This window comes from Nerophis ophidion, linkage group LG10, assembly GCF_033978795.1.
Source record: "Nerophis ophidion isolate RoL-2023_Sa linkage group LG10, RoL_Noph_v1.0, whole genome shotgun sequence".
Taxonomy (NCBI): domain Eukaryota; kingdom Metazoa; phylum Chordata; class Actinopteri; order Syngnathiformes; family Syngnathidae; genus Nerophis; species Nerophis ophidion.
This window is the reverse complement of record NC_084620.1, coordinates 66,610,626-66,636,574: the sequence shown is the minus strand read 5'-3', so window position 1 is coordinate 66,636,574 and position 25,949 is coordinate 66,610,626. Positions and strand designations below refer to the sequence as shown.

General features: G+C 40.6%; 1 protein-coding gene across 2 annotated transcripts; it reads right to left on the bottom strand.

Moving 5' to 3' along the window:
* Positions 1 to 826: 826 nt before the first annotated feature.
* Positions 827 to 17,541, bottom strand: zbed4 (zinc finger, BED-type containing 4). Of its 2 annotated transcripts, none has more exons than XM_061914491.1 (2): positions 17,388 to 17,541; positions 827 to 5,477 (listed from the first exon to the last, which is right to left on the bottom strand). In XM_061914491.1, exon 2 carries the CDS (start codon positions 5,327 to 5,329, stop codon positions 1,649 to 1,651), a length of 3,681 nt encoding a protein of 1,226 aa, XP_061770475.1. In that variant the 5' UTR covers positions 5,330 to 5,477; positions 17,388 to 17,541; the 3' UTR covers positions 827 to 1,648. The 2 variants fall into 2 exon arrangements, with proteins under 2 accessions (XP_061770475.1, XP_061770476.1); XM_061914492.1 differs by lacking the exon at positions 17,388 to 17,541 and adding an exon at positions 17,191 to 17,345.
* Between the last annotated feature and the right edge of the window lie 8,408 nt (positions 17,542 to 25,949).

Here is a 25,949-nt window from a genome sequence, read left to right as displayed (position 1 = left end):
CTGTATATTTTAAGGTTCTTTTCTGGTGACTCAGTTGTCAGATTTATTGTAAAATCTACAGTTTCCTTTTAAATAAGTGTACATTTAAAAAAAAAAAAATCAAATGCATGGGCAAATTCATACTATTTGCCGTTGTGGGCGGCCATAACTGTGATGTGGGCCTCAAAAACAAGTTTGATACCCCCGATTTACAGACTTTACAAACATTAAAATGCCTGACTACAAAAAAGAAAAACTCTGTTTCACTATGTAAAGCGCTTTGAGTCACTAGAGAAAAGCGCTATATAAATATAATTCACTTCACTTCAGTCATTTTTACAACATATTACTGCAAATTGAAAAAACTAACATTTTTACTGCTAAATTCTTGTCGACTGAGCTTCCATTTTATCGTAAAGTCTACGTTTTTTTTACACTGTATTACTGTAAATGGGAAAAAATGGTACCGTGTTTAGCGGTTCAGTGGCCACAATTTTTATAAAGTGGTATTAATTAAAAAAATTAAAATTTTACAGTAAAATTCTGGAGACTAAACTATCAATTTTTTTCCATTGAAAAACGGAGGTACTTTAAAACTGTATATTTTAAGGTACCTTTTTGGTGACTCAGTTGTCAGATTTATTGTAAAATCTACAGTTTCTTTTTAAATAAGTGTACATTTTTAAAAAAAAGAAATCAAATGCATGGGCGAATTCATACTATTTGCCGTTGTGGGCGGCCATAACTGTGATGTGGGCCTCAAAAACAAGTTTGATACCCCCGATTTACAGACTTTACAAACATTAAAATGCCTGACTACGAAAAAGAAAAACTCTGCAATCTAGTGTAAGGGAAAAAAAAACCTTTATTTACAAACTGGTTCCAGTTTCAATGCTAAAACATTTTTCTAATTTGGTTTGTTATAAAACAAATACATTTCTTTTTTCAAACCCATAAATTAATCCCCTGATCATAAACCTAAATTGTGCTTAAGAGACAAATTGTATATTCCAAATGTCTTATTCAGAAAATACAGCAATATCTTACAGTCTTATTAAAAACAATTCAGTAGGTTTAAAAAAGAAAAGAAAAAAAAAAAGTCTAGCTCTATATGACAGTACCATGAGCCACAATTTCACAATGAAAATTAAATAACATTAACTTAAAACATTTTTCAGTCACAGCATTCATTTTTTGGGCCGCGTTTTCACAGGGAAAAAACTCTGCATCAGTAATATTATATTCAAAAGCAACCTGAAGGGGGTTGCGCGGATTTCATCGAGAAATATTTACAGCATTTTTTGACCTGAAGTAGATTTGGATAAGGCACGAAAAGAGGAGTCGAGAGACAACACACAAGAAGAATCGGGCAAACACACAACCCCTACAGCTAGAAAACCCCTCCCTGATACACTTTTTCACTGAGACTTCATGAACTTCAATGTGTTCAAACAGTAGTACACGCAATAAAATTACCCCCCCCCCCCCCCCCCCCCCAAAAAAGATAAACAAAACTTATCAAAAAAATAACAAAACCCGGCTGCAGCATAGCAAGAAATCAGTGTATAGCATGATACTGTACATCACATCATAGAAAACTCCATTTCACAGCTATGTCACTTGGTCCTTTTTTTTGTTATTATTAAAGGGCTTTCAAGTTAATGCTTTATCAGTATTGAAAGTAGATCAGAGGGAGGTTGACTTTTAGGAAGAGCAGACCCTCCATGTTTTCCAGTGAAGGTCTGGGGTGGCTTCGGGCACAGTTGCCGCCGGCAGTGCTGAACAGCGACTCTGCTGGAACGATGCTGGGCGGGCAGCCCACGTAGCGGGCGGCTACCTTTGCCAGCTCGGGCCATAGGAACTTCTTAAGGTTCCAATAGTCCAGCGGGTCACAGCTTTGATCCAGTATGTCCTCCTCAAAGTACTCCAGAACTGCCAATTCGGAGGACTTTGGCTTCTCTTGTTTGACCTTTTGCCTTAAGTCGGCCATCAGGGACCAGATGTTGTCCTTTCTGGAAATGGCCGTGCCGTCGGGCGCGAGGGCTTTGTTGCAGCTGTTGGGCAGTGAGGACTTTTCTGCTGAGGTAGAAGAAAACAAGTACAGCTCCTGGATCAGGTCTTGCTTGCATTGCTCTGCATCTTCCTCTGTGAACAATGAAGTCTTATAACGGGGGTCCAGCATGGTCGCCCAGGTGAAGCGTGGGTCGTGCAAGGTGGCTGAAATTCTGCTCACCATTGCTTCTTTGAGGGACTTGAGCATGGTGTCTATGCCCACGGTCTCGTCAAACAGCAGGTCTATCTTTCGATTGAGGATATGAATGAGTGGTATCACTTGTCCCAGAGTGGCAGTGCGGCTGCTGATTTCCTGGTAGGCCACGTCGAAAGGTTTCAGTGTATGGCAGACGGACTGGATCACCTCCCACTGGTCGCAGCTGATGATCTCCCTGAAATTGCACTCGATTGACATCTCGTCAATGGCGGTTTTTTGCTCCAACAGCCGCTCCAGCATTAAAAGGGAAGTTCTCCATTTAGAAGGGATGTCCTGAACAAGTTGGTTCTCCGGTAGATGGTGGTCTCTCTGGAGTTCGGCCAGCTTCTCCTTCACCTTGGCCGAGCGGTGCACGCGCTCGCAGATCTTTCGTGCGATACTCAGAAGGTTCTGAACCATTCTCTGGCTCTTTATGGCTTCGCTAACAATGAGGTCAATTGTGTGTCCGAAACACTGCACTGTGACATGGCCGTGGTCTTCCAGATTGTTTCTGATGCTGGCGTTGTCGGTCACAGTGAAACCCTTCTTCAGCCCTGAGGAGACGATCCATGAATCCCAGAGATACTCCAGCTGCTTTGGGATGTCGTGCATATCCTGGTCACAGTCTATGTTGGACACACTTAGGAGAGCTGAGCAGTGGAAGTCCTGGCCCTGGGGTCTGACGCTGGACTCGTAAGTTGCCCAGTGAGCAGTGAGGGTCAAGTACTCCTTTGTCTGACTACTGACCCAAATACTCGTTGTGAAGTGGATGACTCCACCCTCAGCCTCTTTCAGGTGTGTCAGCACGACGTCCTTCACCTTCGCGTACATATCTGGTATTGCAGTGCTGGTGAAGTAAGATGAGGTTGGTAGACAATACTGAGGCTGGAGGTACTCTAGTAATCGGTTCAGTCCAGCATTTTCCACCATGGATGATGGCTGAAGATCCAGTGCAATCATTTCAGCGATAAGTTTGGTTATTTTTTTGGCAACTGGGTGGTGTTCGTCAAACCTCTCGTGGCTCTGCTTCGCGTCGTAAACGGACATATCTACGAGTTCCTGTTTGACGCAAATTTCAGCAGATGGCACGTCACCTGAGATAGTATTGTTGCTTTCGAGGAATTGTCTGTGAAACCTCTGCATGTGCCTGAAGAGGCAGCTGGTGCCGAGGTTTGTAGTCTTTTTGCCTCGACTTATAGTGCGGCTACAGTGCAAACAAATCACCTTGGTGGGGTCAGTCGGTGAAATCGAGAAATGGTTCCACAGTTTGGACGTCTTCTTACTGATGCCGGTTTGTGGCTTTTTCTCACTGGCAGGGCTTTCAGTTTCTTTGGTTGAAACTGTGTCTGGGGTCATGTCAACATAGGGCTGGGGGGAGGGCTCCTTGTCGGTGTTTTTTTGGTTTTGTAGGACGTCTGGGTGGCGCCTCATGAGGTGCCTCATTAGACAGCTTGTGCCAAAGTCCCCCCGTTTCCCACGACTGATGACGCATGGACAGTAACGGCACAGTGCTTTTAACTGGTCAACGGGCGATACAAGGAAATGCTGCCAGACCTCGGATTTTACCCGTTTCATTATTTTTTTGTTCTGCTGAAATATAGCATGATTCTGGTTGAGGTTGGGAGCCTCAGAGAGATCACATGGCGATGAAGTTACAGGTGTATCCTCTTCAGGACCGCTAAAAAGCAGATTGAGAGAGGGTTCCTGTTCGGATAGAAGCATAGCTTCATCAGATTCCTCTTTTATATCCATGCTTTCCACCGCAGCTTGGGATACCTCATCTGATATGGTTTCTGGTGAAGACGGAAGTGGTGATTCTTTTTTTACATCTAGCGGGTCATGTATTGGTGTGCGGGACAAGAGTGACGGCGGGTTTGTGTAGGGTGGAGGGATGTGATTGCCTAGTCCATTTTCCTCAATGACGACCTCTTTGTGGGCTCTCCACATGTGACGAATAAGACAACTTGTGCCAAGATCCTTCCCATTTTTCCCCCTGCTGAATTCATTCATGCAGTGGATGCATACCGCCTTGGAACTGTCCAAGGGTGAAAGGTAGAAGTGTTTCCATACAGCCGATCTACGACGGGAACTTGCGCTTTTTGGGTTACAGGGAAGGCGTTCGGTGCTTCCGTCAGACATGTCTTCAAGGTTGTTTTCACAAGAATGCGAGGGTGCAAGCGTGCTGCAAACAGGCTCAGGTTTTGGTTCGACTTTGGGTAACGCCTCTTTGGATGATAAGTCAGAATTTTCAGCAGAAGACGTGGACGGTGACGTGTTCTTTGACCCAGGATACGTTACATTGTTTACGTCCCCGTTTTTTGGCGAGTTTGGCGAAGGAGGGATCAAAGAGGAGGCTAAAGAACTCAGAGTGTGCGCTGATGCGTCGGCGCCATCTTGGTAGAGCATGGTAGGGTGGGCCCTTCGCACGTGTCTCATCAAGCAGCTTGTACTGAGGTCTTTCTCGTTCTTTCCCCGACTGAACTCTTTCATGCAGTACAAACAGATTGCTTTGGTGTTATCTCTCGGTGATATGCAGAAATGATTCCATGCGGGGGACTTTTTCCTAGAGTTAGTTTGGCTTCTCATCGACGCCAGAAGGCTTTGGGTGACAGCGTCCATGGCAACATCGTAAAGAGTGCTTGTGTAGCCATTTAGCAGGTTACTATAGTCATCCCCATCTCTTGTCAAAAAAGGGCCGAATTCCAATTTTTCAAAATCCTGTGTTTCATCCTCTAAATCGTTTGTCTCCCGACTTTCTTCTTTAATGTGCTCATTCGGCTCGTTAGCAATTTCGTAGTTTTCTTTCTCTGCGTTTTCATCTGTGCTGATGCCGAGCCATTTGCTTGAAAGAGACTGAGACACTGGGTCTTTTTCTGTCTTACCCTGAGAACATACATGGACGGAGGGAGGGAGGTCTTTATCCAGTGTTGAGGAGATAGACGACTTGATAGCCATAGTCTCTCGGGGGTTCATGCTGTAGGATTTAAACACATATCCATCCTGACCCTCGATCTTTAGGCAGATCCCCTTCGCCTCTCGTTTCTTGTCTATGGAGCCAAGCACGTCCTCCCCTGTGTGCGAGACATCGTCCTCCCCGTCCATGTCGGCCCAAAAAGGTTTGTGTCTTGTTCTTCAGGTCTGATCACTTCTTCTCATGTGGGGGTGGTTGTGGTTGTGTGGCTGTCCGGGTCATTGGGTGTCAGCTTGTCTCCATTTATGACCCAAATAGTCGCACCGCTCCGCACACAACCTAGAAAGAGGGAAACAAGATCAGAGTCCATTCTGCAATAATCATGGGGGATGCATACTCTGTTTACACGTCTTGTTGCATCATGGTAACTAAAATGAGCAGGTCTCATTCTAGTGGGGCTTGGAGACTTTAGGACAGGGGTCTCAAACATGCGGCCCGCACTTTGATATGACAATTAAATGTAGATGCGGCCCGCGAGATTAATATGAACGGAGCTTGACCACGTCATACTTGCCAAGAGTCCCCCTAAAGGCCTACTGAAACCCATTACTACCGACCACGCAGTCTGATAGTTTATATATCAATGATGAAATATTAACATTGCAACACATGCCAATACGGCCTTTTTAGTTTACTAAATTGCAATTATAAATTTCGCGCCAAGTATCCTGTTGATAACATCGGTATGATGACCTGAGTTTCGTCTTCGAAACATCGTGTACGCAAGAACTGAACTCTCGTGGCTGTGTTGGAGCCACTATGGATTGAACTTTCACAGTATCATGTTAGACCCGCTCGACATCCATTGCTTTCGGTCCCCTAGAGTGGGGGGGTTGCCCACATTTGAGGTCCTCTCCAAGGTTTCTCATAGTCAGCATTGTCACTGGCGTCCCACTGGTTGTGAGTTTTCCTTGCCCTTATGTGGGTTCTTCCGAGGATGTCGTAGTCGTAATGGTTTGTACAGTCCTTTGAGACATTTGTGATTTAGGGCTATATAAATAAACTTTGATTGATTGATTGAAGACGTCACGGGTTTTTAGGAAGTATGAGCGCTGCGCACACACACAGCTAAATGTCGTCTGCTTTAACGGCATAATTATACAGTTTTTTGGACATCTGTGTTGCTGAATATTTTGCAATTTGTTCAATTAATATTGGAGAAGTCACAGTAGAAAGATGGAGTTGGGAAGCTTTAGACTTTTGCCACACAAACACACGGTGATTCCTTGTTTAAAATTCCTGGAGGTGAAACTTTCCTATGGATCAGAGCACGGTCAAGCTAACATGGATCCTGACCGAATGTCAACCAGCAGGTTTCGGTGAGAAAATTTTGGTTAAAAAGTCAGTTCTTACCGGAGAAAAGCTGAGCTTGTGTCATCCATAGCTGCCGTCGACTCCACTGAGACACTGCACGTCAACACACCCGTGGAGACACCCTTCCGACTATCAGGTACTATTTAACTCACTAAAACACTAGCAACACAGCAAAGATAAGGGATTTCCCAGAATTAACCTAGTAAATGTGTCTAAAAACATCGGAATCCGTCCCAATGCAATCGTGTTTTTTTTTTTTTTCTCTAGTCCGTCACTATCAATATCCTCAAACACAAATCTTTCATCCTCGCTCAAATTAATGGGGAAATTGTCGTTTCGTTGGTCCGAATAGCACTTTTTGTTGGAGGCTCCCATTAAAAACGATGTGAATATGTGAGGAGCCATCAAACATGTGACGTCATCGTCTGCGACTTCCGGTAGAGGCAGGGCTTTTATCTTAGCACCGAAAGTTGCGAACTTTATCGTGGGTGTTCTCTACTAAATCCTTTCAGCAAAAATATGGCAATATCACAAAATGATCAAGTATGACACATAGAATGGACCTGCTATCCCCGTTTAAATAAGAAAATCTCATTTCAGTAGGCCTTTAATTTCAGAGTATCCATTCTTTAGAAATCCCTGCCGATTTTTACCCAATCAACAATACTCATGGGTTGCCATAATGACACTGCTTTTAGCGCCCTCTACACTCTGTACTAACAGCGTCCAAGCCCATTTATTTGTTGCATCTGGCTGTGCAGTACACACGTGTGATGTTGCGAGACATTTGATCAACAGCCATACAGGTCACACTGAGGGTGGCTGTAAAAAATTAATTAACATCGTTACAAATATGTGCCAGACAGTGAACCTACACCAAACAAGAATGACAAACACATTTCAGGAGAACAGCCGCACCGTAATACAACATAAACACAACAGAACAAATACCCAGAATCCCATGCAGCCCTAACTCTTCCGGGTGACAATATACATACCCCCCCGCTACCACCAACCCCCCACCCTCCCTACTTGCGTTGGTTGAGGTGGGAGAGTTAGGGCTACAAGGTGTTCTGGGTATTTGTTCTCTTGTGTTTAAGTTGTGTTAGGGTGCGGATGTACTCCCAAAATGTGTTTGTCATTCTTGTTTGATGTGGGTTCAAAGCGTGGCACATATTTGTAACAGTGTTAAAGTTGTTTATACGGCCACCCTCAGTGTGACCTGTATGGCTGTTGAATAAGTACGTCTTGCAGCCACAAACGTTCTGCACAAGTCTCACACAACATGATATAGAGCTGTCACTTTGGTTGTGTGATGTCAAAGCGTGTGCAATGACGAGTTGTAGAGCAGTAGTCCTTTTATTGAGGAGTGAAGTGAGATTTTTCAAAAATTTTCTACATACATAAATACTTAATATATTTATTGGAAAACATCCATCCATCCATTTTCTACCGCTTATTCCCTTTTTTTTTTTGGGGTGGCGGGGGGTGCTGGCGCCTATCTCAGCTACAATCGGGCGGAAGGCAGGGTACACGGAAAACAATTCAACAAAATATGAATATAAGTTCATTAACTGTGAAAAGAAATGCAACAATGCAATATTTAGTGTTGTCAGCTAAATTTTTTTGTGGACATGTTCCATAAATATTGATGTTAAAGATTTCTGTTTTTGTGAAGAAATGTTTAGAATTAAGTTCTATTACAATCCCCAAAGAGGGCACTTTAAGTTGATGATTACTTTTATGTGTAGAAATCTTTATTTATAATTGAATTACTTGTTTATTTTTCAACAAGTTTTTTTGTTATTTTTATATCTTTTTTTCCAAATAGTTCAAGAAAGACCACTACAAATGAGCAATATTTTGCACTGTTATACAATTTAATAAATCAGAAACTGATGACATAGTGCTGTATTTTACTTTTGTATCTCTTTTTTTCAACCAAAAATGCTTTGCTCTGATTAGGGGGTACTTAAATTAAAAAAAATATTCACTGAAAAAAGGTTGAGAACCACTGTTGTAGGTAGGTAGCCCTTAATGTTGGCTGGGTGAAAATTGGGACAAATTCGGGAAAATGGTTGCATCGGCAGATTGTCGGGAGGTTCACTGAAATTCAGGAAAAATGGTGAGGGTTGGCTGGGAAAGTGCATGTTGGATTTTTTAAGAAATCTTTTCTCGCGGCCTAGCCTCACCCAGTTTCTGCATCCAGTGGCCCCCAGGTAAATTGAGTTTGAGACCCCTGCTTTAAGGGAAGCCCCTTAGGAGACTTTAGGAGAAGCATAGCAGTGTGAAGAAAAAAAACATTATTTTTCACATCTGCTTCGCTAACTTCATTTGCTAAAGGCCAGATTTATTCCATTTTAGTTACAACAATGGGTGAGTAAATACTAGGCATGGGAAATGTCCGCAAAAACTTGCGTTTCTAAACCATTTTTTTTAGATGAAATATCAATAACAATAGCATGTAAGCAAAATTTGCTCGCCCCAGAATTCTTTGTTATTCTTGCCGCACTGAGTTGCAAAACGGGAAGACGACCAGGAGCACCAAAACAAGCTCGCTCGTTAGCTAACCATAGCTTACATTTGCCGCCTCAGTTCGCTCTCCAAGTCACAGCTTTGACAGCTGTTAATCAAATTTGGATAATTACAATCCAAACACTGTTGGTTCTGAACCATTTGTAGTTCTTAATCTAGAGTATTTTAGTAGCCGGTGTAAACTATCCTAAGAAACTTAGGAAACTTTTGCCGCAAATTCAGGCTTTGTAGGCCACAACAATCACGAAAGCCTGCACAATCCTGGAGGGACTGAGCAGAAAACAATATCAGTTGTTCAGGGACTCGAGGAGGACGGAGTCCATCCATCCATTTTCTACCACTTGTTCCCTTTGGGGTCGCTGGAGCCTATCCTTTTTCAGCGGGCTGATAACTGTGCCTTGCTTTCAAAATCCCTAGACTGAAAACACTTTTCGTTTTTTTACACTAATAACCACCTCAAATATACAAACCCCGTTTTCATACGAGTTGGGAAATTGTGTTAGATGTAAATATAAACGGAATACAATGATTTGCAAATCATTTTCAACCCATATTCAGTTGAATATGCTACAAAGACAACATATTTGATGTTCAAACTTATAAACTTTTTTTTTTTTTTTTTGCAAATAATCATGAACTTCAGAATTTGATGCCAGCAACATGTGACAAAGAAGTTGGGAAAGGTGACAAATACTGATAAAGTTGAGAAATGCTCATCAAACACTTATTTGGAACATCCCACAGGTGTGGAGGCTAATTGGGAACAGGTGGGTGCCATGATTGGGTATAAAAGCAGCTTCCATGAAATGCTAAGTAATTCACAAACAAGGATGGGGTGAGGGTCACCACTTTGTAAGCAAATTGTTGAACAGTTTTAGAACAACATTTCTCAACGAGCTATTGCAAGGAATTTAGGGATTTTACCATCTACGGTCTGTAAAATCATCAAAAGATTCAGAGAATCTGGAGAAATCACTGCACGTAAGCGATCATATCACAGACCTTTGATCCCTCAGGCGGTACTGCATCAAAAACTGACAGTGTGTAAAGGATATAACCACAAGGGCTCAGGAACATTTCATAAAACAACTGTCAGTAACTACAGTTGGTTGCTAAATCTGTAAGTGCAGGTTAAAACTCTGCTATGAAAAGCAAATCCCATTTATCAACAACACCAAGGAAAGCCGCTGGCTTTGCTGGGCTGAGCTCATCTAAGATGGACTGATGCAAAGTAGAAAAGTGTTCTGTGGTCTGACGAGTCCACATTTCAAATTATATTTGGAAACTGTGGACGTGGTGTCCTCAGGAACAAAGAGTAAAATAACCATCCGGATTGTTATAGGCGCAAAGTTCAAAAGCCAGGATCTGTGATGGTATGGGGGTGTATTAGTGCCCAAGGCATGGGTAACTTACACATCTGTGAAGGCACCATTAATGCTGAAAGGTCCATACAGGTTTTGGAGCAACATATGTTGTCATCCAAGCAACGTTATCATGGACGCCCCTGCTAATTTCAGCAAGACAATGGCAAGTCAGCCACGTGTTACAACAGCGTGGTTTTGAGGTAAAAGAGTGCGGGTACTTTCCTGGCCCGCCTGCAGTCCAGACCTGTCTCCCATCGAAAATGTGTGGCGCATTATGAAGCGTAAAATACGACTGTTGAACGACTAAAGCTCTACATTAAACAAAAATGAGAAAGAATTCCACTTTCAAAGCTTCAACAATTAGTTTCCTCAGTTCCCAAACGTTTATTGAGTGTTGTTAAAAGAAAAGGTGATGTAACACAGTGGTGAACATGCCCTTTCCCAACTACTTTGGCACATTTTGCAGCCATGAAATTCTAAGTTAATTATTTGCAAAAAAAAAATAAAAGTTTATGAGTTTGAACATCAAATATCTTGTCTTTGTAGTGCATTCAACTGAATATGGGTTGAAAAGGATTTGTAAATCATTGTATTCCGTTTATATTTACATCTAACACAATTTCCCAACTCATATGGAAACAGGGTTTGTACACCTTTTCCATGGCCAAATTTAGCACTTTTAAGGACTCAAGATCAATTTTCCAGTGTTTCCAGTACCCTTCAAAAGGCGAAACCCAGTGTGAATCAAACCGTATAGCCTTGTTGTTTGAGATCACCAAATGCTGTCTGTAGGACAAATGCGGAAAATCTGCTAAAACCTAAGCCTAATATTGAACCGGCAGTTATCATTGCTGAATGGGGATAGAAAATTTGAAGTAAGTGTTTCTGTAGACTATTCAATGTCATTGGTGGTTTGCAAACGTGTCTCCATTTGTGTTTTTCTTACTTACAGCACTCAATAACATCGAACAGCACGGATTGATGATTCACACCGTATTTGTGCTTGTAAACTGAGTAATGTGATACACGCACCCTCAAAATGTCAATTTCCTCACTTATTAACAAAACTTTTCTACATTAACATAAGGATAATAAATTAAATGAAAATATTTAGTTTCACAACACCTCAGTCAGCTTTCATTCAGCTTATGATAGCAAAAATACAAAAGTTAACTTTTTTCGCTTTCACTGAGAAATGCAGACAACTATGTTGTGTAAAAACTACAAAATAATTCATATTAACTCAGCTTTAAGTTGTGAAAAAGGTTACAAATTATAAATTACATGACATTCATGGTACAAACAAGTCCAATAATGTGACAATTTTAATGCAATTACCCAAAACGACAAAATGTTATTTGTTTCCTTTAACTGAGAGTAGTCAGACAAGTTAAGTTGACAACCAAAATAATAGAGCAAAAATTGCATTGAACCATGTTGGATATCCTTTTTGCATAGTTTAAAGGAGGCTACACGTTGAAGGAGGCTACACGTTGATTTGGTCCACGTTTTATCCAAAGTTTGTATTCATCATTTTCCATCCAATGTTCATTAAAACGACAACCTCCCGGCATACTCGCCAACCTTGAGATCTCCGAATTCGGAAGATGGGGGGGGGGGTTTGGTTGTAGCGGGGTTGTATACTGTAGCGCAGGGGTCGGGAACCTCTTTGACTGAGAGAGCCATGAAAGCCAAATATTTCAAAATGTATTTCCGTAAGAGCCGTATAACATTTTTCAACACTGAATACAACTAAATTTGTGCATTTTTAAGTATGACCAACATTTGTAGAGTATAATAAGTCTCTTATTCTTTTTAACAACATTGTTATTCTAAAAGTTAACCAATAATAAATATAATACTTCTTACCATTAATGCGACATCTTGAACAGGTGCGGTAGAAAACGGATGGTTCGATTAAAATGCATGAGAATGTTTTATAATTTGAACGTTATTTTTGAAACTGTGATCACCAGCGGAATTGTTCATTACTTATCGTGTTAAGCAATGTCAGCTAAGATTTATCTGAGAGCCAGATGTTCCCTACCCCTGGTTTAAGCATTAGACACCTTTTTACCTGCACTCTGCCTCCTGCTGTTTTCCACATCTACAAAGCAATTAGTTTCTGACTGCCACCTACTGATATGGAAGAGTATTACACGGTTACTCGGCATAGCTCGGTTAGGAGAGTGGCCGTGCTAGCAACCCAGGGGGTCCAGGTTCGATTCCCGCTTCCGCCATCCTAGTCACGGCCGTTGTGTCCTTGGGCAAGACACTTTACACACCTCCCCCCAGTGCCACCCACACTGGTTTAAATGTAACTTAGATATTGGGTGTCACTTTGTAAAGCGCTTTGAGTCACTAGAGAAAAGCGCTATATAAATATAATTATCTGAGAGCCATATGTAGTCATCAAAAGAGCCACATCTAGCTCTAGAGCCATAGGTTCCCTACCCCTGCTGTAGCGTCTTGGAAGAGTTAGTGCTGCAAAAGGTTCTGGGTATGTGTTCTGTTGTGTTACGGTGCAGATGTTAGACTTAAACAAACTTTAATGATCCTCCCGAAATGTGTTCGGCATTCTTGTTTGGTGTGGGTTCACAGTGTGGCGCATATTCGTAACAGTGTTAAAAGTTTTTTATACGGCCGTCCTCAGTGTGACCTGTATGGCTGTAGACCAAGTATGTCTTGCATTTGCTTATGTGTGTGTGTGTGTGTGTGTGTGTGTGTGTGTGTATAAAAGCTGCAATGTGTTATGTGACTGGGCCGGCACGCTGTTTGTATGGAGGAAAAGCGGCCGCGACGACAGGTTGTAGAGGACGCCAAAGGTAGTGCCTTTAAGGCACGCCCCCAATATTATTGTCCGGGTGGAAATTCGGGAGAGAGGTTGCCCCGGGACAATTTAGGGAGGGGCGCTGAAATTCAGGAGTCTCCCGGGAAAATCGGGAGGGTTGGCAAGTATGCCTCCTGGTATGATGGACCACTGTCCTCTTGGGAGCGACACAGAGCCGTATATATGTGTTGTGTGACAACAACCTAATGTAAGGGCTCGTGCAAAGCCAACAGATCAAGCGTGTAGCTTTCATTTTTAAAGTAGACTTATTTAATTTTTTCCATTTTTTAATTAATCTATTGAGTCAGACTGTCGAGAAATATGATTAACATTTACAAGCACTTCACCCAAAATTCAAGCATTTTTCAAACTTTGAAAACACAACATTAAAATCCAAGCATTTTCAAGGTTTTTCAGCACTCGTACAAACCCTGTATTCTGCTTACAAGTACCAGCGTTTTTGCTACCTCCGCATACCGTGACAGTTCAGCTATAAATATGTGGCTGATATTTGACCTGCAGTGTGTGTATGAGAGGATTAGTCACATTATTTGTAATAATACATAGAGTTTAAGTGAAATTATGCAATACATTTATCTTTCAAATCCCTTGATGTTTGCACCCATATATAAGTTAAATACAAGCGTTACTTGCACAGTCAAAACTTCAAAGGCCTACTAAAACCCACTACTACCGACCACGCAGTCTGATAGTTTATAAATCAATGATGAAATATTAACATTGCAACACGGGTTGTAGTGGACATGTTCTTCCAGCACCGACCACGGCTAAAAGTCGACTGCTTTAATCGCAAAATTCCACAGTATTATGGACATCTGTGTTGCTGAATCTTTTGCAATTTGTTCAATTAATAATGGAGACGTCAAAGAATAAAGATGTTGGTGGAAAGCGGTGTATTGCAGCTGCCTTTAGCAGCACAAACACAGCCGGTGTTTCTTTGTTTACATTCCCTTAAAGGTGACGGTGAAGCTTTACAATGGAACAGAGCGGTCAAGCGAACATGGGTCTCTACCACATGTCAACCGGCAGGTTTCGGTGAGAAAATTGTGTTAATAAGTTGGCTCTTACTGTAGACATGAGCGGAGCTCTTGCCTTCTCTGTGGCTTCCCTCCGAGACATGGGCGGTCACCACACCCCTACGACTTTCAGGTAAGACTATATAATCTCACTAAAACACTACTAACACAATAAGCAGATAAGGGATTTTCCAGAATTATCCTAGTAAATGTGTCTAATAACATCTGAATCGCTCCCACTGCCCTCTCTTTTTTTTTTCTCTAGTCGTCCTCTCTCACTATCCTCATCCACAAATCTTTCATCCCCGCTCAAATTAATGGGGAAATCGTCGCTTTCTCGGTCCGAATCGCTCTCGCTGCTGGTGGCCATGTTTGTAAACAATGTGAGGAGCTCCACAACCCGTGATGTCATGCGCACATCGTCTGCTACTTCCGATACAGGCAAGGTTTTTTTATTAGCGACCAAAAGTTGCAAACTTTATCGTCGATGTTCTCTACCGTATTTCATTCAATTGCCGCAGAGCAAATAGTATGCGCCTGCCTCGAATTACTGCCGGGTCAAACTCGCTTCCCAAAATAATTAGCGCATGCTTAGTATTACCGCCTGGTCAAACTTGTGATGTCACGAGTGACACTTCCCCTGTCATCATTTTCAAAATGGAGCAGTGTGATTTCAATACCGGTAATTTGGGGAAGAAGATTAAGAGCTATTCAGTAGGATTTAAGGTCCAAGCTTACATTACACTCAAATTTTTACTGCATACCTTTGGTAAGTGCTGGAGGGAGAAGAGGTTTTAAAATATTTAGTGCATGCCTACTTTTACCGCATGCCTTTGGTAAGCGCAGGGGTGAGAAGAGGTTTTAAATTAATTAGCGCCCCGGTGGCAATTCAAGGAAATACGGTATATTGCACAGGTGTCAAACTCAAGGCCCAGGTCCTAGATATGGCCAGCCACTTAGTTTTTAAAGTGACCCACCAGCCACATGATTTACCGTATTTTTCGGACTATGAGTCGCATTTTTTTTTTTTTCATAGTTTGGCCAGGGGTGCGACTTATACTCGGGAGCGACTTATGTGTGAAATTATTAACACATTACCGTAAAATATCAAATAATATTAATTAGCTCATTCACGTAAGAGACTAGACGCCCATTGCAAAGGAGTCATTTGCAATGGGCCAAAGGACCCTATTGAAACTGTAAGGTTTTATTATTATTCCGCACCGATGCGCTGTAATTTGACCCCCTTAACATGCTTCAAAACTCACCAAATTTGACACACACGTCCGTCTGGCATGCCTTCCCAACTTATTAAGCAACCAAACCCCAAAATTGAAAATTGCGCGCTAGCGCCCCCTAGGAAGAAACAAAAAACAGACTGCTTGTAACTTCCGTTAGGAATGTCGTAGAGACATGAAACAAAAACCTCTATGTAGGGCTGACTTAGACCTACATTTCCAATTTGAAACTTCTATAGCAAAAATCAACAGGAAGTTGGCAAAACCCCATTCAAAGCAAAATTTTCGCAAAAAATGCTATTTTCGCCTCTTTGAGCTGTAATTTGACCCCCTTAAAATGCTTCAAAACTCACCAAACTTGGCACACACATCAGGACTGGCAAAAATTGCGATTTAATGAAAAAACCAAACCCCAAAACTCAACACAGAAAAAACTGCCCCTAAGAAGAAAACAGACAAAACTGCTTGTAACTTCCCGTAGGAATGTCGGAAAGACATGAAACAAAAACCTCCATGTAGGTCTCACTTAGACCTACATTTTTAAATTGGACATCCTTCAGCAAAAATCAACAGGAAGTTAAAAATTACCCTTTCAAAATAAAAGTTATGTAAACACCCGTCACCTTTATTGAAATGTTATCTCCTCTGAGCTCGTTTGTCGTTTAAGCTTCAAACTCGCACAGGAGAGAGATTGAACCCTTCTGATTAAAAGCTATCGAAACTGCTCCGGTTTTGATTTCACGCGCCTTTAAAGAACCCCTGCGCACAGATTCCTAAAAAAAATGTCATTTTTGCCTCTTTGAGCTGTAATTTGACCCCCTTAAAATGCTTTAAAGTGCAAGTTATAGCTCTCCCATGCAAAGCGAAAGCTATTTATCAACAACATCCAGAAACGCCGATCTGTAATTTGACGCCCTTAACATGCTTCAAAACTCACCAAATTTTACACACACATCAGGACTGGCGAAAATTGCCATCTAATAAAAAAAAAAAAAAACTAAAAATCAAATTTGTGCTCTAGCACCCCCTAGGAAAAAACCCAGACAAAACTGCATGTAACTTCTGTTGGGAATGTTGTAGAGACATGAAACAAAAACCTGTATGTTGGACTGACTTAGACCAGGGCTTGAGTAGCGGCCAACGCTGCTTGCAGCTTTACTTTATATTGTCCCAACTACAAATGAATAGATTTACATAAGTATTTAATACATTATTTTGACACCAAAAACTTGTATTTGCGCCCATTGATTTGCAAAATGTGCAACCACACATTATTCAAATATGTAGCTGGAAGCAATTTGCAAAAAGATTGCGCATTATAGAAATTTGCAAAATTGCTCCCATTGGTACTGTCTCTACAACACTGACAGCAAGCTTTTCCGGGTTTGGCTAAAGTGCTAATCCGGAAGAACTCCAATATTCCGCCAACGTAGGTTACAGGTAACACCGTCCTAAACCAGTTTTGACACATTTGTTAAGAAAATAACTGCTATTAATGTTAAAAAGTCCAAACACATTCCCGAGGCGTCAATAATAACCGAGTAGTCACGCTACATAAACATCGTGCTAACTAGCTTCCGTGCTAATTACTCACCACAACAAACACATCAGCACAAACAGTGTTATTAAGTCAGATAAATAGTACTATTTTGTAGTTTTCTACAGGACTATTACCTGGAATAAAACACGTTCAAGCAGTTTGTTTCTGCGCCGGTTGGCAAGCAGCTAGGCCGTGAAGACACCGGGCACACTAGCGAGGTAGAACCCGGTCCAAGCCCACCCAGTTCGGATACTTTCTCCCCCAGCCACGCCCCGGTCCGACATTACAACTTCCCCGCTAATGTTATCGTTTTATTTTCTGTTGTACTCACTGTGAAGTGTCCGGCCCATAAACGGTTAAATGTGACACATTTGATGGATCCGACCCCAGGAGTATCGGGATCACTTTGTTGCTTTTGTCTCGCGGAGAGCTGGGCCGCGGCAGCGCCACACAGCGTCGGACGGAAGGAACTGCCTCGCCGTGACGTCACCCGCGGGGGTTCTTTTTAGGACGGCCACGGAGTGATGTGTCTTTTATTCATCGCGCGACGTGGACTTTGACGTGCGAGCGCTAATAAAGCCGCATGTCGGGGATGTTTACTTGTGGCGCGTTGCATCACTTTAAAGACCTGGAAGAGGGGCTCGGCTCGTTCATTTTAGACGTGTTGTTCACTGTCACGTGTGTGCTTGTTTCATGCGCCACGTTTTGAAGGTTTTCAATGCGAAATGGGTTTATTTGATTTAACAATCGTTTATTTATATAGCCCTAAATCACTAGTGTCTCAAAGGGCTGCACAAACCACAACGACATCCTCGGTAGAGCCCACATAAGGGCAAGGAAAAACTCACCCAAGTGGGACGTCGGTGACAGTGACTATGAGAAACCTTGGAGAGGACCGCATATGTGGGCAACCCCCCTCCTTAGGGCAGTAGTTCTCAACCTTTTTTCAGTGATGTACCCCCTGTGAATTTTTTTTAAATTCATGTACCCCCTAATCAGAGCAAAGCATTTTTGGTTGAAAAAAAGAGATAAAGAAGTAAAATACAGCACTATGTCATCAGTTTCTGATTTATTAAATTGTATAATAGTGCAAAATATTGCTCATTTGTAGTTTTCTTTCTTGAACTATTTTAATCAATCAATCAATGATTATTTATATAGCCCTAAATCACTAGTGTCTCAAAGGGCTGCACAAACTACAACGACATCCTCGGTAGAGCCCACATAAGGGCAAGGAAAAACTCACCCAAGTGGGATGTCGGTGACAGTGACTATGAGAAACCTTGGAGAGGACCGCATATGTGGGCAACCCCCCTCCCTAGGGCAGTGGTTCTCAACCTTTTTTCAGTGATATACCCCCTGTGAACATTTTTTTTAATTCAAGTACCCCCTAATCAGAGCAAAGCATTTTTAGTTGAAAAAAAGAGATAAAGAAGTAAAATACAGTACTATGTCATCAGTTTCTGATTTATTAAATTGTATAATAGTGCAAAATATTGCTCATTTGTAGTGGTCTTTCTGGAACTATTTCAATCAATCAATCAATCTTTATTTATATAGCTCTAAATCACTAGTGTCTCAAAGGGCTGCACAAACCACAACACAAACTACGACATCCTCCGTAGAGCCCACATAAGGGCAAGGAAAAACTCACCCAAGTGGGACGTCGGTGACAGTGACTATGAGAAACCTTGGAGAGGACCGCATATGTGGGCAACCCCCCTCCCTAGGGCAGTGGTTCTCAACCTTTCTTCAGTGATGTACCCCCTGTGAACATTTTTTTTTAATTCAAGTACCCCCTAATCAGAGTAAAGCATATTTGGTTGAAAAAAAGAGATAAAGAAGTAAAATACAGCACTATGTCATCAGTTTCTGATTTATTAAATTGTATAACAGTGCAAAATATTGCTCATTTGTAGTGGTCTTTCTTGAACTATTTGGAAAAAAAGATATAAAAATAACTAAAAACTTGTTGAAAAATAAACAAGTGATTCAATTACCAATAAAGTGCCCTCTTTGGGGATTGTAAAAGAGATCCATCTGGATTCATGAACTTCATTCTCAACATTTCTTCACAAAAAAAGACATCTTTAACATCAATATTTATGGAACATGTCCACAAAAAAATCTAGCTGTCAACACTGAATATTGCATTGTTGCATTTCTTTTCACACTTTATGAATTTACATTCATATTGTGTTGAAGTATTATTCAATAAATATATTTATAAAGGATTTTTGAATTGTTGCTATTTTTAGAATATTTTAAAAAATCTCACGTACCCCTTGGCATACCTTCAAGTACCCCCTTTGAGAACCACTGCCCTTAGGGACCGAAAGCAATGGATGTCGAGTGGGTCTAACATGATACTGTGAAAGTTCAATCCATAGTGGATCCAACACAACCGTGAGAGTCCAGTCCAAAGTGGATAGGTCTTTATTGTCATTGCACAAGTACAACAAAACTTTGTTTTCAGCACAAACCTGTTCAAGATTAGACAAACAAATAGTGTACAGGATTACAGAACAAGAACGCTGATGGGTCGCCATAAGGCGCCCCGTAAAAGATGGGAAAAAGGTAAACGCTGGGGAAGGATGAGTAGAAAAAATACAATCCAAACTGGGCTCCAAAGGGGGCCCAGTCTGGAGTGGGAAAAAACGTCCATAGCAAAGCACATATATACATATTACAACATACATGTCGAGATATCTAGCAACAGAGGGAAGGTAGTTCAAGGTCATGGTGGTAGGCCGCAGCTCTCAGGCGCTGACCATCCATTCATCACCCATATGGGATTTGCATCGAGAGTGTTGGGTTGGGGGGAAAGGGGTGTGTATGTGTGGTGTATATTTTTGTGGATGTGTGTGGTGTGTCTCTGTTTCGCGGCCTTGATGTATTGTGCAGTCGCTAGTCCAAAGTCAACAACAACAGGTGTGTGTCCATGAGAGACAAGAAGGGAGTTTGTTGTGTCTTCGCTGCACTGTCCTTCGGGAGAGTCTCGACACCAGGGAAACAATCCAAGTTAGAATGTTTTGTATGCGGGTGAAAATGAAATCTGCTTTTCACTCTATACTGTAAACCTTGGAGAGGACCGCATATGAGGGCAACCCCCCCTCTCCCCAGGGGACCGAAAGCGATGGATGTCGAGCGGGTCTAACATGATACCGTGAAAGTTCAATCCATAGTGGATCCAACACAACCGTGAGAGTCCGGTCCAAAGTGGATCCAACTCAGTAGCGAGAGTCCCGTCCATATATGGTAGATGGGTCGTACTTGTATAGCGCTTTTCTACCCCTTTTTAACACTAGAAGACCCAAGGAGCAGCCATTTGGAGCCCAAAGCGCTTTGACAGTATTTCCACATTTTAAAATGCAAAACAAAAAACGAAGCGTTCTTCTTTTTTCTAAAAAAAAAATTTTGGTTACATCATTTTATATTTCATACAACAATTAAAATCCGGCTGCGATGAGGTGGCGATTTGTCCAGGCTGTACGACGCCTTCCGCCCGATTGTAGCTGAGATAGGCACCAGCGCCTGCCTCGACCCTAAAAAGGAATAAGCGGTAGAAAATGGATGGATGGAATTAAAATCCGCTGTGAATTACAATAGAACAAGAGATCAAAAACGGATGTTTTTTCCATTTGCAATCACTGGAAGTTTTTATTTCTTAAGTAAAAATGAGGAAAAATATTACACCATTATTTATTATGTACCTATCTAATTATATCTCAATTCTGTACACTGCTGCTGGAATTTAAATTTTCCTGAGGGAACTCTCCCGAAGGAATCTATCTATCTATCTATCTATCTATCTATCTATCTATCTATCTATCTATCTATCTATCTATCTATTAGGGCTGCAAGTCTCTGGGTGTCCTACGATTCGATTCAATATCGATTCTTGGGGTCACGATTCGATAATATATCGATTTTTTTCGATTCAACGCGATTCTCGATTCAAAAACGATATTTTTCCGATTCAAAAGGATTCTGTATTCATTCAATACATAGGATTTCAGCAGGATCTACCCCAGTCTGCTGACATGCAGGAATAAGAGTTGTAGATTTTTGTAAAAAGCTTTTATAATTGTAAAGGACAATGTTTTATCAACTGATTGCAATAATGTAAATTTGTTTTAACTATTAAACAAACCAAAAATTATGACTTATTTTATCTTTGTGTAAACATTGGACACAGTGTGTTGTCAAGCTTATGAGATGCCATGCAAGTGTAAGCCACTGTGACACTATTGGTCTTTTTTATTATTTTTATAAATGTCTAATGATAATGTCAGTGAGGGATTTTTAATCACTGCTATGCTGAAATGATAACTAATATTGATACTGTTGTTGATAATATTCATTTTTGTTTCACTACTTTTGGTTTGTTCTGTGTCGTGTTTGTGTCTCCTCTCAATTGCTCTGTTTATTGCAGTTCTGAGTGTTGCTGGGTCAGGTTTGGTTTTGGAATTGGATTGCATTGTTTTGGTATTGCTGTGTAGTGGTTTGTTGGATTGATAAAAAAAATATATTTAAAAAAAATAAAAATAAAAAATTGATTAAAAAAAAGAAAGAGAATCAATTCTGAATCGCACAACGTATTCGATTCGTATTCGAATCTATTTTTTCCCATACCCCTATTATCACCTACCTACACACACACACACACACACACACACACACACACACACACATACACACACACACACACACACACTGTATCCCTGTGACAAAAAATCTTAAGGTATCTCTGTGTGTAGGGCTCCAACGACATTTTAGACAGGCATAGATACTGCAGGCTCCCCGCTTTTACTTTGAAAATAAAACTTCTGGTGTCCGAATATGGAAAAAAAAAGTCACCTGTTCCTGTTTACTGGAGTTTTCATTTGTCTTTTATGAAATCCATCCATCCATTCATTTTCTACCGATTGTCCAGTTCGGGGCCGCCACCTCATCGCAGTATTTTATGAAATAAAAATTAAAATCAAACCGATTTTTATGTTTAGTTAATTGTTTATAGGCTCCTTCCTTCCTTCCTTTGTTTCTTTCTTTCTTTTAGACAGGCATAGAGACTGCAGGCTCCCCGCTTTTACTTTGAAAATAAAACTTCTGGTGTCCGAATATGGAAAAAAAAAATCACCTGTACCTGTTTACTGGAGTTTTCATTTGTCTTTTATGAAATCCATCCATCCATTCATTTTCTACCGCTTGTCCAGTTCGGGGCCGCCACCTCATCGCAGTATTTTATGAAATAAAAATTAAAATCAAACCGATTTTTATGTTTGGTTAATTGTTTATAGACTCCAGCGACATTTTAGACAGGCATAAGTACTTGGGCTCCCCGCTTTTACTTTGAAAATAAAACTTCCAGTGTCCCAATATGGAAGAAAATCACCTGTTCCCGTTTACTGGAGTTTTCATTTGTCTTTTATGAAATATAAAATTAACATCAAGCCGATTTTTATGTTTAGTTACTTGTGTGTAGGAGTCCAACGACGTTGTAGACAGGCATAGGTACTGCAGGCTCCCCGCTTTTACTTTGAAAATAAAACTTCCGGTTTCCGAATATGGAAAAAAAAATCACCTGTTCCTGTTTACTGGAGTTTTCATTTGTCTTTTATGAAATATAAAATGAAAATCAAACCGATTTTTATGTTTAGTTAATTTGTATGGGGCTCCTACGACATTTTAGACAGGCATAGGTACTGCAGGCTCCCCGCTTGTACTTTGAAAATAAAACTTCCGGTTTTCCGAATATGGAAACAAAGTCACCTGTTCCCATTTACTGGAGTTTTCATTTGTCTTTTATGAAATAGAAAATGAAAATAAAACCGATTTCTATGTTTGGTTAATTGTGTATGGAGCTCCTACGACATTTTAGACAGGCATAGGTACTGCAGGCTCCCCGCTTGTACTTTGAAAATAAAACTTCCGGTTTTCCGAATATGGAAACAAAGTCACCTGTTCCCATTTACTGGAGTTTTCATTTGTCTTTTATGAAATAGAAAATGAAAATAAAACCGATTTCTATGTTTGGTTAATTGTGTATGGGGCTCCTACGACATTTTAGACAGGTGTAGGTACTGCAGGCTCCCCGCTTTTACTTTGAAAATAAAACTTCCGGTTTCCGATTAAGGAAAAAAAAAGTCACCTGGTACTAGAGTTTTCGTTTGTCTTTTATGAAATATAAAATGAAAATCAAACCGATTTTTATGTTTGGTTGATTGTTTCCAAAAAATAAATAGGTTTGTTTTAAAAAAAATGTTTTTGATTTTTGAAATTAATCGAAAGTCTTTTTTTGTTTTTTTCTATAATCATGAAACTAAAATAAAATAACCAAAAACACACACTGACCCACGCGTGTGACCCAGGTTGGTAAATGAGCTGGTTTGGGGGCGAAATAAAAAAGCGTCTCTGTTGTGTTTTCGTGTGAAATGAGGCAGAGGGTGATGGTACCCAAGTCAGCTGCAGTTGGCACTACTACTACCACTACTACTACAACCACTACTACTACAACCACTACTACTACAACCACTACTACTACTATTACTACAACCACTACTACTACCACTACTACTACAACCACTACTACTACAACCACTACTACTACTATTACTACAACCACTACTACTACCACTACTACTACAACCACTACTACTACAACCACTACTACTACCACTACTACTACAACCACTACTACTACAACCACTACTACTACTATTACTACAACCACTACTACTACCACTACTACTACAACCACTACTACAACCACTACTACTACAACCACTACTACTACTATTACTACAACCACTACTACTACTACTACAACCACTACTACTACTACTACTACTACCACTACTACTACAACCACTACTACTACCACTACTACTACAACCATTACTACTACTATAACCACTACTACTACTACAACCACTACTACTACTACTACTGCTACAACTACAACTACTACCACTACTACTACAACTACTACCACAACTACTACTTCAACAACTACTACTACTACAACAACTATTACTATGACTACTACTACCACTACAACTACTACAACTACTACCACTACTACGACAACTACTACTACTACAACCACTACTACTACAACTCCTACTACAACCACTACTACTACAACCACTACTACCACTACTACTGCTACAACCACTACTACTACTACTACTGCTACAACCACAACTATTACCACTACTACTACAACTACTACCACAACTACTACTTCAACAACTACTACCACAACTACTACTTCAACAACTACTACTACCACTACAACTACTACAACCACTACTACTACTAAACAACAACTACTACAACTACAACTACTTTTACTACTACTACTACTACAACAACTACTACTACACCTACTATTACAAGTACTTATACTACTACAACTACTACTACAACCATTAAAACTACTTCTACTACTACTAATTCTACAACTACTACAACTACTATTACTACAACTATTATTACTACTACTACTCCAACTACTACTACAACAACTACAACTGCTTCTACTACTACACCAATTACTACTACTACTACTACACCTACTATTACAAGTACTTATACTACTACAACTACTACTACTACTACTACAATACGTCTACTGCTACTACAACAACTACAACTACTGCTTCTACTACTACTACAACAACTACTTCTACTACTACACCAACTACTACTACACCTACTATTACAAGTACTTATACTACTACTACTACTACAACAAATACTTCTACTACTACTACTACTACAACAAATACTTCTACTACTACTACAACAACTACTTCTACTACACCAACTACTACTACTACTACACCTACTATTACAAGTACTTATACTACTACAACTACTATTACAACTACTACTACTACCACTAGTAAATGGGTTGTACTTGTATAGCGCTTTTCTACCTTCAAGGTACTCAAAGCGCTTTGACACTACTTCCACATTTACCCATTCACACACACATTCACACACTGATGGAGGGAGCTGCCATGCAAGGCGCCAACCAGCACCCATCAGGAGCAAGGGTGAAGTGTCTTGCTCAGGACACAACGGACGTGACGAGGTTGGTACTAGGTGGGATTTGAACCAGGGACCCTCGGGTTGCACACGGCCACTCTTCCACTGCGCCACGCCGTAGTACTACAACAACTACTACTACAACCACTACGACTACTACTACAACTACTACTACTACTACAACAACTACTTCTACTACACCAACTACTACTACTACTACACCTACTATTACAAGTACTTATACTACTACAACTACTACTACTACTACTACAACAAATACTTCTACTACTACTACTACTACAACAAATACTTCTACTACTACTACAACAACTACTTCTACTACCACTACTACTACAATAACAACAACTACTTCTACTACTACTACACCAACTACTACTACTACTACACCTACTATTACAAGTACTTATACTACTACAACTACTACTACTACTACTACAACAAATACTTCTACTACTACTACTACTACAACAAATACTTCTACTACTACTACAACAAATACTTCTACTACTACAACTACTTCTACTACCACTACTACTACAATTACAACAACTACTTCTACTACTACTACAACAACTACTACAACCTCTACTACTACTACTACTACAACAAATACTTCTACTACAACAACTACTTCTACTACCACTACTACTACAATTACAACAACTACTTCTACTACTACTACTACAACAACTACTACAACTACTACTACAACTACTACTACTACAACAAATACTTCTACTACAACAAATACTTCTACTACTACTACAACTACTTCTACTACCACTACTACTACAATTACAACAACTACTACAACTAC

Excerpts from the sequence above, each read along its gene's own strand:
- zbed4 (XM_061914491.1), bottom strand. The coding sequence starts at position 5,329 with ATGGACGGGGAGGACGATGTCTCGCACACAGGGGAGGACGTGCTTGGC.